At 34.0% G+C, this 14,198-nt stretch overlaps 1 protein-coding gene across 1 annotated transcript; it reads right to left on the bottom strand.

Moving 5' to 3' along the window:
* Positions 1–3,647: 3,647 nt before the first annotated feature.
* LOC113519221 (lipase member H-A-like) lies at positions 3,648–8,723 on the bottom strand. Its single transcript, XM_052902935.1, has 3 exons — positions 8,515–8,723; positions 6,824–7,124; positions 3,648–5,456 (listed from the first exon to the last, which is right to left on the bottom strand). The coding sequence occupies exons 1-3, from the start codon at positions 8,621–8,623 to the stop codon at positions 4,772–4,774; spliced, it is 1,095 nt and encodes a 364-aa protein (XP_052758895.1). The 5' UTR covers positions 8,624–8,723; the 3' UTR covers positions 3,648–4,771.
* Between the last annotated feature and the right edge of the window lie 5,475 nt (positions 8,724–14,198).

Here is a 14,198-nt window from a genome sequence, read left to right as displayed (position 1 = left end):
TAGATAACTACGTCAGCAAAAATGACGAGTTTTAATACGAGAATAGTTAATTACGTGTTTTAATACTTTCGCAATCACCTATAAAAGGGAGAAAGGGATTGTTAGTAATGGAGACAAAAAATCCGATTGCTAGCAATATACCCAACCAGGTCGACCTCCTCGTGGTTCCCCCTGGAAACTATCATGGTTAATTCCTAATGAATTCATCATGATGAGTTAACTGGCCTGTTTTCATTCTCATCGATCACCCTTCACTGGTGCTCCGCCAGCGTATCCCATTAGCGCAGGCGGGGTTCTTTATCATCCACCAAAAAAATCACCTATAAAAACTATACTTATTTTTATCGACAATTTGTAATATTTACTAAATTTAAATCGGCAATACTCTTATCCATTAAAAAATTGCAATGATCGGATCAACTCGGCTATGTTCGTGTCGATTCGTACATCAACGACTACTAATGAATAATATTAGTACATTAGTAGTCGAATGAATAAAATTAATAGTCGAATGATTTTAAAATCATTCGAATAATATGAATGATTTGCCCAATTGAATAATTAGTAGTCGAATTAGTAAAGTCGCGCATCGCCAGTGGGTACTTAATATAAAGCAATATCTATATATTGTAGACACAATATCTGTATATTGGTCAAATAATTTTTTTTTAAATACGAGTATCGGTCATCCAATATATAATATCAAAGTAAAACATCTGATCGAAATAAATATAGGTATCCTACTGGTATGCACTATATAAAAAAAGAGAGACTTTTTTCCGCCATCAATATCTAGAGGTACCCAATATATAGATATTAGGGTGGTGTCGATATTACCCATCCTTAGGTGACATGCGCTATCTTGTTCTTTCTCATATGAGCGTTGATCGAAACAATTCTATCTATAGATTTATTTGTCAGTTTTTTAACGAATGAAAATGGAATGGTATCCCTTGCTGTGCTATTGGTATACGCCGGCACCTGTGAGAGATGATAGATGAAGATGAAAGCAAGCTAATTGACCCAAATTTAAGTGACAAATTTAAGAAGATTTAATCACGGTGGTTTCCTGGGAGAACCCCTTGAAGGTCAATCTTATAGGAAATATTACTCATAATGGGGCTTTTAGACTTCCATTACTAACAATATATTTCCACTTGTACCTGGTCTAGGGAGGTTTGTTAGAGCTTTCGTATACTTACAGAACACCAGTGATGAATTATCATCCTTCATCAGCGACAATATAGACATGTCAGTTTGGCTCATCATGAAATCGTGAGGAGTTAATCCCGACGGTTTGCACGAAGGAGGTTGATCTGACAGGATATATCGACGCTAGGAAGGCAAATGCATTGAGAGTCACTTTGTCCGATATTGAGTTATATATATACTCGTATATTATATTCAGTTTTTTCTGCTTTGAACGGTATATTTTAATAATCAGAGCAATTGGTGGTGATTTAGCCAAATCACAAAACAGTCTCGTCCATAACTTATATTGGCATACAAAGACTTTTTCTTCAGCCAGATTCGAAGTCTAAAAGTTTTGTTTTTACAAAACAGGGGGCAAACGAGCATGCGGCTCACCTGATGGTAAGTGACTACCACCGCCCATGATCACCCACAATACCAACGTCATTGCAGATGTGCTGCCGGCAAAGGCCGGCAAAGAAAAAAACATTTTTAAAGCCTTTTAAAAAGTTAAAAGGCTTTTAAAATGTTTTTTTCTTGAAGTTCGGGTGATGTTCGGGAATACTGCTGCTGGAAATTGATTCCAAAGAGTGGTTATGCGTGGAAGAGAGTGCCTTCCTTGAAAAACGCACGGTGGAAGACCGCCACTCGTCCAAATAGTAGAGATGAAACTTTAGTTTATGGCGGGTTGTACGGTGGTGAAAATCAGCAGCAGGTATAAGCAGTATATATCAGTTTTTTTTTTTGTTTTTTTTTTTATTATTAGAAAATACCGTTTTCCTAAGTCTAGTAGCCATTTACCCCTTACTAATGGAGTTCAAAGCGTAAAGACGACTGAACGGGTTTTTCTGTTATTGATTTAATTTATTTTATTGCATTTATTTTTAAATATTCTGTGAAGTCATGTATTAAATTCAATAAATTATTATGTTAGATTTTTACAAATGGTATTGTTGTATTTATTTTGATATTTTACATTTGTCTAATATATGAAATTATTATGACTGTAATAAATATATATTATACAGTCAGGCTGCGACTCTATCTTTTATCTCTCTTATAAACTTTTAAGATTCTTAGAAAATCGATTATATATAATTAATCATTTTGTTAGATATTTTTGTTTTTCTTCATACTGTATAGCATTTTTTATTATTTTTATTAATTTCAGATGTGAGAAATAATGAGAATAATGATTACAACCTACATACTTTGGAATGTACTAATAGAACCCTTTACTTTAACTTAGTGTAAAATTTAATTCCCTCAATTTCGTACATTTTGTAAAATAATAATAATAAACGAAAATAATAATTCTAATTTCACGTTTTATTTTTATTTATCATAATAAATGTAAAATTTCACTAAATTTTAAACCAATAGCGCTAGTAGATTCTGTAGTCATACGTAAGTGCACCATAAAGCTTTTTTCTAGCTTTTTTTTTATGAAGCTTTAAAAAGTAAAGAAATATTTAATTTTCAAATACTAGAAGTATATACTAATGTGTTCAAAATGTCAACAACTGGTGAGAAAAAACGTTACCGAGTAGCGACCCTGTACTAATTAATGCAATAGGACTCTGTAAACCAGCCTTTCCCAAAGTGGGCGTTAACGCCCCCTTGTAGGCGCTACAGGCCTAAAGGGCGGTAAAAAACCCAGAAAAAAATGGGAGCGTTGTGTAGAGGCTCGGGGGATGATTTGTTGATCTTGAAGTAATAGTGGTTTTTAAGTAGGTGAAAGAATGGGGGCGCTAAAAAATAATGTATTTTCAAAGTGGGCAGTAAACAAAAGTTTGGGAAACCCTGCTCTAAACAAATGGCTCAGAACTGTCCTTAAAGCAGTGGACAGATAATGGCTTTAATTATAGCATTTAAAATAAATGTGATATAAGTTTAATTTTTTTTTAATTTACAACTATTTATTTATTTATTTCAAAAACTTTATTGATCAAATGATAATACGGTACAAAAGATAGACTGAATGCTAGAAGCATTCTTTACCAGTCATCTTGTATAAACAGTGTAATAAACATAAGATAAAAGTTGTTATAACATAAAATAATGATTATAATATACATATATATATATATATATATATATATATATATATATATATATATATATATATATATATATATATATATATATATATATATATATATATATATATATATAATATTTACTAGTAATTATTATTAATTCATAAGGTGAATATGGACTTGTTTCTTGAATATATACTTATTTGGGAGCTCTCGTATTCCTTCAGTGCATTCCAGAGTCGTGAAACTTGGATAGTGATAGTTTGGAGTCTAACATGAAACCAGACTTGTAAAGTGGTGTAAGAAATGAGAAAGTTATTATATATTAATTATTTCTTTATATCTGTTTGAGACATCAAAGCTCTCAAATAAATAAGGTTTTTATATGAAAATTGGTTTTATCGGGATGGTTCTTATTTGTTGTAATAAAAAACGACTCATATTTTTTTTTTATTTAATGCTTGTAATTATAAAGCTATTAACAATTTTATTATACAGAATGGAGAATATTTTTAATAATTTTCTTTTTTTTTTCAAAATTGTATTTTATTATTCATCAGTTTTACCCCGCTACTTCGTACGCATGGGTTTCGAATTTTTTTTATACTACTGAGGTGGCAATCAAGCATACAGCCCACCTGATGAGGGGGGAAGGGATTGTTAGCAATGGAGTATGACAGCCCCATTGCTAGCAATATGCCCTACCAGGTCAACCTCCACGTGGTTCCCCCTGGAAACCATCGTGAACAATTTTAATTTAATTTGTCACGATGGGCTAACTGACCTGTTTCTTCCTCATCTATCATCCTTCACTGGTGCCCCACCGGTGTATACCGATAGCGCGGATAGGGTTACTATTTCATTATCACCTATAAAAGTCCGCCTGATGATAATTGGTTACCGTAGTCTATGAACGCCTGCAATACCAGGGGTATTACGCGCGTGTTGCCGATCCTAAAAACCTCTTCACCCCCCTTCTGAAGAACCCCATTAATTAGGAAAACCACTGAAATAAACCACTTTTAGATGGCATATTATATTTCATATCTATATTCAGGAATATAAGTATGAAAACTGCATCCAATTCGGTACAGTAGTTTTGTAGCGACAAACATGCAGGCGAACAAATAAACAGATGAAATTTCTAAAAATTACTATGGCATCTAATCATCTTACTAAAATCTCTCATATTAATTTCCCCTAAATATCTCCTTTATACAGACATCATCTATTTACAATTTTATTATATTAATAAGATAAAATAAGATAATGGGTAAATTTATTTTTAAACGTTGGATAACCTCGTCATGTTAACTATTTGAAGATAATTCTGAAAGAAAACATAAAAATGTTAAGTATTTCATTTGGTACATTTATTATATCTATAAATCCAATATTTACTAAGTTATTTTATGCCAAACTGTAACGGTAAAATCCTATAGCTCTTTTATTTAATTAAACTTTGACAAAGTTAAGTCTTATATTTCTAAAACCATGTTGGATAATCCCAAAATGGGCCATTAAATAAATTTGAAAGTAAATTATAATATTTTTAAACCATCTGGATTTAATTCTTTTAAGTCGTTGGAAATTGGTTCATATTTCCTTTTCAATCCTTTCACGCCCATATGGTATGGATAAGCGTGGTTTGTTGCTAGATAAAATATGCCATGTCTCGTCTTATTGACGTTGGGTCCTAATAGATTTGTAACCAACGGTTTTCGGCCATAACAGTTCTTGTCTCTGGCCTGCTGCACTGACTCACACTCCATAGCTATAAAAGAATTTGGATTCTGCAACGCTGAATACCACAAAGTGAACGATCTTAAATGGCTACAAATCATTTCACAGGGCACAAAGAAAACGTCATGAGCTTGGTGCTCTCCGCCGTTGACGTAGAAATTCACATGACCCAATGGTTCTGCAACCCCATATCCATCTATGTTAGTACCTATCAATTCTACAAAATCAGCATCACTCTTGTCCAACCTGTTTTCTGGGCCTAAATTCCTAAAGCAAGGTCCCATTGGGTCTAATGCGGTGAGTCTGCCGATTTTAACGCCTGCCAATGCATAATAAGATTTGGCAATGAAACTCATGGTCTGCCCTCCAAGACTCAAGCCCAGTATCTCCAATTTCTTAGGGTCGAACCCAACATCTTGACGAGTCAAGTTGTACAACATTTCCGCGACATGTTTTCCAACTTCTGGTGCTACACGAGCGACCCTGAAATTAAATGTTATATTTAATAACAATCAGTTTCTTAAATATTTGAGAATTTGACTTATTGTTGTAAAAACCAAACAACGAGCCTCTCAAAGCATAATGAATATCAGGAAATGCAATACACCTGTCAACGGCTATAACCAGGGCAATTTACATTTTTTTTTTTAAATTACACCTAGCGATGTACGTCCCTGCAGTATCAGTAGACATCATCAACACTTGATTTGATAGTTATTTATTGATACTCCATCATCATATCAGCCCCTAACCGTCCACTGCTGGGGTGAGAAGGAATTGTTAGTAATGGGGCTTAGTAACCTCATTGCTATCAATATACTATATCAGATCTACCTCTTCGTGGTTCCCCCTGGAAACAATCGTGATTGATTTATTGTTAGATTCGTCATAGTGGGCTAACTGACCTACTTCATCCTCACCTATAATTTCTCACTAGTGCCCCGCCAGTGTATACTGTTAGCACAGGCAGGGTTACAATTCCATTATCATCCATTATAAAAAAAAACCGTCTACTGCTGACATAGGCCTCCCACTACGGGGATTTTGCCAGCAGTTGCCACTTTTGGCAGGCAGATTGGCAACCACAGTTAGGCTTTAGAGATGTTTTAAAAGGGACGCTAGTGCCCATCCTTCGCTCTCTCTTAGACGCCTCTTACGACACCCACAGGAAAAGAAGGGATGGCTTAAGATATTCCGGGAACACGCAGCAAGTAAATACTGATTTATAATAACCTATTTAGAACTAACAAAATTTTTCATCGTGCCTCCCACCAAATTGTTTATAATTACTCCTCTCCATCCAAAGGTTGCCTGGAAGAGATCGCTCTTAGCGATAAAGTCGCACAATGTTTTTTCATTGTGATTATTTCTTGTAATTGTTTGTATTTATAATAAGTTTACTATTGTAATCTTTTGGAGGAAACAATAAAGAGTATTTATCTATCTATCTATTATTCTCCCATAGTGGTTTTGGATTTTCTCTTATGAGTGAAGAATACTTGCTTAGTACTACTACGCTGAACAAATGGTTTTGCTTGAGAATTTCTTTCTCCTACATTTTTTAATTGCACTATAGTCACTTAGCCACCTCTTACAACAACTGCAAGAGGAGAAAGAGTGATGACACATTGCATGTCAACTCAAATGATATATATATATATATATATATATATATATATATATATATATATATATATATATATATATATATATATATATATATATATATATATATATATATATCGTTGCTGAAGGTAAGAACCAGCCATCGTGGTAGTCAATGATGAACTAAATGTCCAACAAGGAATAATAAATGACTGAAATCATGATAATAACTTGTCAGTACTCACACTGTGTATTCCATGGTAACAAATTTATACATATCCAGCAACCAGACATTGTAACCCAAATTTCTGTAACTGGTCTCAACAATCCTTGCGAAGGGAAAGTTTGGATTGTCCAAATATCCAGATACGAACAATATAGTCTTTCGACCATAGTTCATTGTGGGATCTTTAGCCAAGTCCTTCACATGGTAGTAGGAATATGTCCTCCTGGGCGATACTGGAGTAGACTTAGCTCCTATAACCTTAATTCCAAGATGATTCAAACTCCCCTTTGAAATTATTGCTGGTTTAGTTGAACCGGGGCCTGCAAAAATACTTGAAATAAATACAAAATTTATATATTTGATAGTGTAAATGATTTTGCATTCTGCTTGTTAATCCAACTATAAAAAATAAGAATAAGTCTCTTTAACCACTTAATGCGAGGGTTTTTCTGTGAAATGAGGTCAACTGGCGCACTAGCGTACGCACTAAATTTAAACGAGCATACAATAAATATACACTAAGCTCTATGAAATACAAACGGGCGAGAGGGTATCACTCCAGATAAAAATATAAACATAATAATATTTATAAGTGGCGAGAGGTACTCGGGATAGCGCGAATCGGAACACATTTGATGCGCAAGAGGGTTTCATTCGAGATATTTAAGTGGTTAAATAAAAACTCATTTCAATATGTAAGTATAATATAAAATAAATATAGGAATGTGTTTACTGTGTTTTTATATGAAATATCCACATAAGAATAATTATTATTACAATTCAAAATTTCCATAACAGTATTAAAAACTATTTTTTTTTATTTGTATTGATAATTATTCAAAAATTTGTTTTGTAGTATTGATAAATACTTTACTGAAATGTAAATATTTAAGATTTTTCAATACACAAATTTCGGAGGTAAGAAGGTGGATGGTATTTGCTTTTTTCACATATGTTTATTCGACAATAAGTCAAAATATAATAAATATATGTAAATAAAAAATAAATTAAACGACATAAATAATTTAAAAAAAAATCTGTTTCAGGATATAGAAATGGATTCCTTTAATATCATATTGGATTAGCAGGCCAATTTTGAAATGTTAAATATCAATATTTGGACTTTTAAAAAATATTTTTTTATTTATATGTAAGCTAATTATATATAAAACTATTCTGAATGTCAAGTCGATGACATTAGTAGATTTATAGCACTGTGATAGACAGATGGATGGACGGACAAAGTCGCACCATGAGGCTTCATTTGTCATTATGGAACAGAATCCTAACTAATAAATAATCAAACATTTACTAAATATATTTATTTATTTTGTGATACATAGGTAACAATGAATGGTAAAACAATATAACTCCTCTATGATCAACTCCATCTATCGAGGTATACAGTTTTACAATAATATAAGAAAAAAATTATATAAAAAGAAAAATGTCAATGTCACATTTATAGTAAAAAAATAAAAGATAAATGTAATAAATGGAAATTTATTACATTTATCTTCAAGGAAATCTTCAATTGAATAGTACGTTCTGTTTACTAGGTATTCATACAGTTTAGTTTTATATTTTTTTATGTCATCTATGTCTGTGAGGGATTTAGGATATAAAACCTATTAGTTATTTCTATAAAATGATGAAGTAGATATTATTAAATACATATAAAAATAAAAAAGAAAAAACTTTTCAACTTACAGTCAGAGTAAAAACCCGCAGAGTAACCTTCGTCAACTTGTGAACGTTGAACCGTCGACACGCCGCTTATTAGAATTGGCGCGAAAAGTATATAAAACGCCGACAACATTGTTTCTTTTTTTTTTTTTGTAAAACAAAATATTATTTTTCAAGTAAACGTCGAGCGCATGCCAGTATTTCAGTTAATCTGTTTATTTCTTTTGTTAGTCGTTTATTTTTACCCATGTAACTACAATATTGAATGAAGCCGGAAACAAAATATTATAATTAAGCGAATTCTAGTTTTTCGGCCTGTTTCATTTTTGTTTGAATTTCATCCAAATCCATTTAAATAAGTTTGAATGACAAATATGCAAACAACAAACATTGTAGTTTTTTTTTATACCACTGAGGTGTACAACGAGCATACGGCCCACCTGATGGTAAGCGGTTACCGTAGCCTATGAACGCCTGCAATACCATTTCCTTTTCGCACTATTTTATATTGTATGATGCTTCTCTCTTTGTGCTCTGCTCTACTAGTTACCGTAGCGTATGAACCTGCAATACCAGAGGTATTGCAGGTAGTTGTAATACTAGGTGTATTCCGCGGATTATTTAGCGTAAATTTTATTATTTTTTATATGCTACGTTTTACTAATAATAAATATCATGTCTGTGTATATGTTTAAGCGTAATTTTATAAACTTACTAAGTTTCTCGTTTCCGACAATTCGACTTCATCCGGTAGAAGACTACCGGATGAAATCGTCTCGACAGTAATCAGTTCGGCTGATTTACAGCGAGACGACACACTGACACGAAGCGCTGTAATCCCCCTGAAGAAGACTTCAGAGAGAATACAGCGCTTCCCGTCAAGGCGTGTCGTCCCGCTTTAAAATAGTAACTATAATTCCAATTCTTATCGTCGTTCATAACCTACATTAGTATTATATAGTAACTTTTTAGTGTAGTTCATATAAACAATGCCGAGGTTTGTATGAACCTAACTTCATTCAAATGGGGGGAAAGGGATTGTGTAGTAATGGAGACTGAGATACCCATTGCTAGAAATATACCCAACCAGGTCGACCTCCTCGCGGTTCCCCCTGGAAACTATCATGGATAATTCCTGATGAATTCATCATGATGGGCTAACTGGCCTGTTTTCGTTACCATACCATTTTCACCGATCAAAAAAAAACTTCATTCAAGTAGTTTCAGTAGTTTTTGCGTGAAAGAGTAACAAACATTCATCGATCTATCCGTTGTTACCAATCTTATTACTTATAAGATTTTTACAACTATAAAATTGTGTTCTAAAAAATAAATCGACTTCAGTTGTGGTGATACCGATTTTCCGAAAGTATATTCTCTCAGCTTAGATTATATAGATAGAATGTCTCTATATAAATGTTTTGCGAAAAGCGGGTCAATTGTTTCATACAATTTTGCGTGATAAATAGTTATGAGTGATTCCTATATAACTTCTATATTTGTTTTGTCTTGCAAATTATGCGCCTTTTTAATGCGTAAAGACTCATTTTATTTATTAAATAATTAAATATAGATATATCAAGATACATTGTGTGTATACACACACATATAGTTAATATAGAATATTAATAAAAAAAAAAAGAGTCAGCCAATGTAACAATTAGCTGACAAAAAGTTGACCCGTTTTTTAGACTCGATGCTCCATCTATATAATCTAAGTATTTCAGATAAAAAAAGAATTCTCTCAACCGGTTTATAACTAACGGAGTTATAAAGTTACCTCATAACAAACATTAAAAAGGATACAACCGAGTTTCGAACGTCCTCCTTTTTTTAAGTCGGTTGAAAATTAATTATTTTTATACATATAGGAATAACCCGTCTATCGTGTATTACATGTACCTACTCAATGTTGACATAAAAACCCATGATTCACGTTCCCATACAAAAATAATTAACAAGACATGAATCAAATATCATACTATAAAAATATTTTTTTTTATGTCTAAACGTATTTTTTTTGCATAATTTTTCAGACTGGATAGAATATTTACTAATATTATAAATATAAAGTGAATTTGTTTGTTTTAGACATGGGAAATATGGATTCTGATCCGATATCTGTATAATAGATTCCTCTGTACATTGATGGCGGGAAAAAGGTCGACACCTATTTCGATGTCGCCCATATCGGTCGGATATCTATTTTCGAATATGTTAAAAGTCTGGTATTCAATATTATTTTTCGGATAACAGACTTCTAACATTTTCGTTATTGGACCAGTATATAGATATTATAACTAAACCTAGCCCTAACCTAACTTCACCAGAAGGAGACTTTGTACAAAAGTCGATTGCTTGGGTACCTCTATCCCATTCGTGTTTCTACCGTGAAGCAGTTGTGTTTGCATGGTTGTGTTTCGGTTTGAAGGGTGGTATATGACGTGAATTTACAGGGTACAGAGGAATAACACCAGAGTCCTCAGAAATGGCAACGCATGGAGGGTATCATGGGCGAAACAGAATACTCTGTTATGTCCATGGTACTGCTCATGTCTATAGGCGACGGTTACCACTTTCCATCAGGTGGGCCGTCAGCTTTTAAGTTATATAAAAAAAAATTAAAATATATAGACATTGCTATACATATACATATATTCCCAAAGAGGTTAGACGTCAGGCAGGCGACCGGTCGTAAAACTGAAAGCCAAGCCAAATCTTTTTATAATATGGATAAAAACATATTACGTCGACCCCAAATAATAATTGGGTTATGGGTAGAAAGATAATGCTATACATATGTAGGCGACGCACCGCGCACCTCGTAATTATTTAATATTTCAACTTTGTAATTTGTTCTTAATGTAACCACTAACTCCATCTGTTGGTACTTTAATGGACGCCGGCGCGCATGCGCCGCGTGCAGGCCACGTGACACGTGTGTGCACGAGTCTGTTTTTTTTTTGTGAGTTGTACAAAGTGTCTTCTCAGTGTCCGTGTCTAATTTTAAAGAAATCAATAAAACTTCATAATACCAAGCGGAGTTCATTATTTTCGGCATTTTCCAACACCGGTCTGTTACAACATATATCACCCATCCCTAGTTTGTTTGTCTACATCTTGGCATTTTAACGACTCGACCAATCGTTAACAAATTTAACATTCATATAGCAGGGGGGAAAGGGATTGTTAGTAATGGAGACTGAGAATCCCATTGCTAGCAATATACCCAACCAGGTCGACTTCCTCGCGGTTCCCCCTGGAAACTATCATGGTTAATTCCTGATGAATTCATCATGATGGGCTAACTGGCCTGTTTTCATTCTCATCTATCACCCTTCACTGGTGCTCCGCCAGCGTATCCCGTTAGCGCAGGCGGGGCTACCATACCATTTTCACCCATCAAAAAAAAAACTATATATATATCATATAGCATTTGGGGTGGAGAAGGGCATAGAATAAGTGACAAGATGACAATGGCATTATACATACATACCGCAAAAATCCGATTAATTGATCGTTGTGTCAGCCGTTAGCTGTCCACTGCTGAACATAGCCTCTCCCATAAGTGAGGTTTTGCCAGTAGTTGCCACGCTTGACAGGCAGGTTGACAGCTGCAGTTTAGCTTTTGGTAATATTTTAAGAGGGACGCTGATGCCCATCCCTATTCCATAAATTCTCTTAGTCACCTCTTACGACATTCATGGGAAAGGAACGGGTGGGCTATTCGACGCCGGGACCTACATACAGGTCTAATTGACAGGTATCGTATAGCACTATCTTGTTTGCCATATAAATTGAAATTAAAAAAAAAACCTTTCGTTATTAATTTTTTCTTTACAACACAAGGGGCAAACGAGCATGCGGCTCACCTGAAGTTAAGTGACTACCGCCGCCTATGATCACCCACAACACCAGCGGCATTGCAGGTGTGCTGCCGGCCGTGTATTGCAAATTTCAATCTACTTACTAGTTCATAGTTCTTTCTTTCTTTATTCTTTATTGTACACAAAAGGTTATTGAAATGTAAAAACAAACATAATAGTGCACAAAGGCGAAAAGCTTATCTCCAATAGAGATTTCTTCCAGCAAACCCAATATGAGAAAACTGACAGTTCATTAGTAGTTACAGTCACACATGTGTACCAATCGACTTAAATGTTATAGTTAAAAATAAATAAAATGTCTTTACAATTGAAAAGAACGATAGGTATAAATAATTATAATTAATCATTATAAAAAAAATAATAGGTTCGTAGTAATTGACAGCCAGTTAAAAGTATAAATAAACATATATTTTCTGTGTGTATATGTATGTATGTACTGTACAAAAGTCGTTTACTTGGTCACCTCTATCCCATTCGTGTTTCTACCGTGAATCAGTCGTGTTTTCATGGCTGTGTTTTGGTTTGAAGGCTGGGATATGGCAGTGAATTTACAGAGTACAGAGGAATAACACCTGAGTCCTCAGGAACGGCAACGCATGGGGGTATCATGGTTGAAACAGTACACTCTGTTATGTCCATGGTACTGCTCATGTTTATAGGCGACAGTTACCATTTTCCGTCAGGTAGGCCGTCAGCTTGTTTGCCATTATAAGGTGCATAGAAAAAACATCAGATTAAACCCCACGCCGTTCCATGGAAACCATCGTTGCACCATTGTTAAATTTATCACAATAGACTAACTGACTTGTCTTATCCTCACCTATCATCTCTCACTGGTGCCCCGTCGGTGTATACCGATAGCGTAGTCGGGGTCACTGTTTCAATTACGCCCAGTAAAAAAAATAATTAAGCTATGCACGATGAATAAATAATGACAGTTGGGATTGATGGCTAATATGGAAGATAAAATGTGGAACTTCTAATATTAAGGAAGGAAAGAGATTGCAAGTAATACGGACTAACAGTATGCGCTATCAGGTCGACCTCGACGTGTCCGTCCTAAAAACCATCGTGTTGCATTCCAGGTGGATTGATGTTGCATTCCAGGTGTTGATGGACTAATTGACCTGCCTTTTCATTCTCACCTATGATCCCTCACTAGTGTCTCATCAGCGTATGCCGATAGTGTAGGCGGGGTTGCCGTTCCATTATCATCTATTAAAAAAAAACTTCTAATAGTAATAGTGGTGGTCAATCTTCGATTGTTGATAGTCCCCACTCATAATAACAATAATAATTTATTTAATAATAATAATTATTTATTTATTTTCTCGAAATGTGGTAATAATAATGGCCTTAAATATTATTGATCTACACATTTCGCCTTATCTAAAGGCATGCAAATTTAGTATTATAATTTAGTGCCTTACGTATATTAATAGCCTAGTAGGAGTCAATCCATATATATTGGCAGCCACATACTAACGGTAGCGGAAACAAAATACTTCTAAACAAATAACCAGCGATCCATATACGTCATCAATATGTTATATACTAGGTATGAATGACCTATACTATACTGTGTCGTAAATAAAAGGAGCTAATTTTAAAAATATATGAAAAACTAAACTTGATTTCAATTCGAAACATGGGTTTTACTTATAAACAGTGCGTCAGAGAGGTCAGGTCGACTCGTTTGTGTTCTATTTTTAGTAATGTACATAAAAATATATTTTCATGTATAGTATAAGGTAGCCGCGGAAAGGATTATAAAATATTTGTAATTGTAAATGTTCATGTACACACTCACTATTGACTAAG

This window comes from Galleria mellonella, unplaced genomic scaffold (genome assembly GCF_026898425.1).
Source record: "Galleria mellonella isolate WM207_F2 unplaced genomic scaffold, CSIRO_AGI_GalMel_v1 utg99, whole genome shotgun sequence".
NCBI lineage: Eukaryota > Metazoa > Arthropoda > Insecta > Lepidoptera > Pyralidae > Galleria > Galleria mellonella.
Note: the sequence above shows the minus strand (reverse complement) of the source record. Positions and strands in the feature narration are given on the sequence as shown.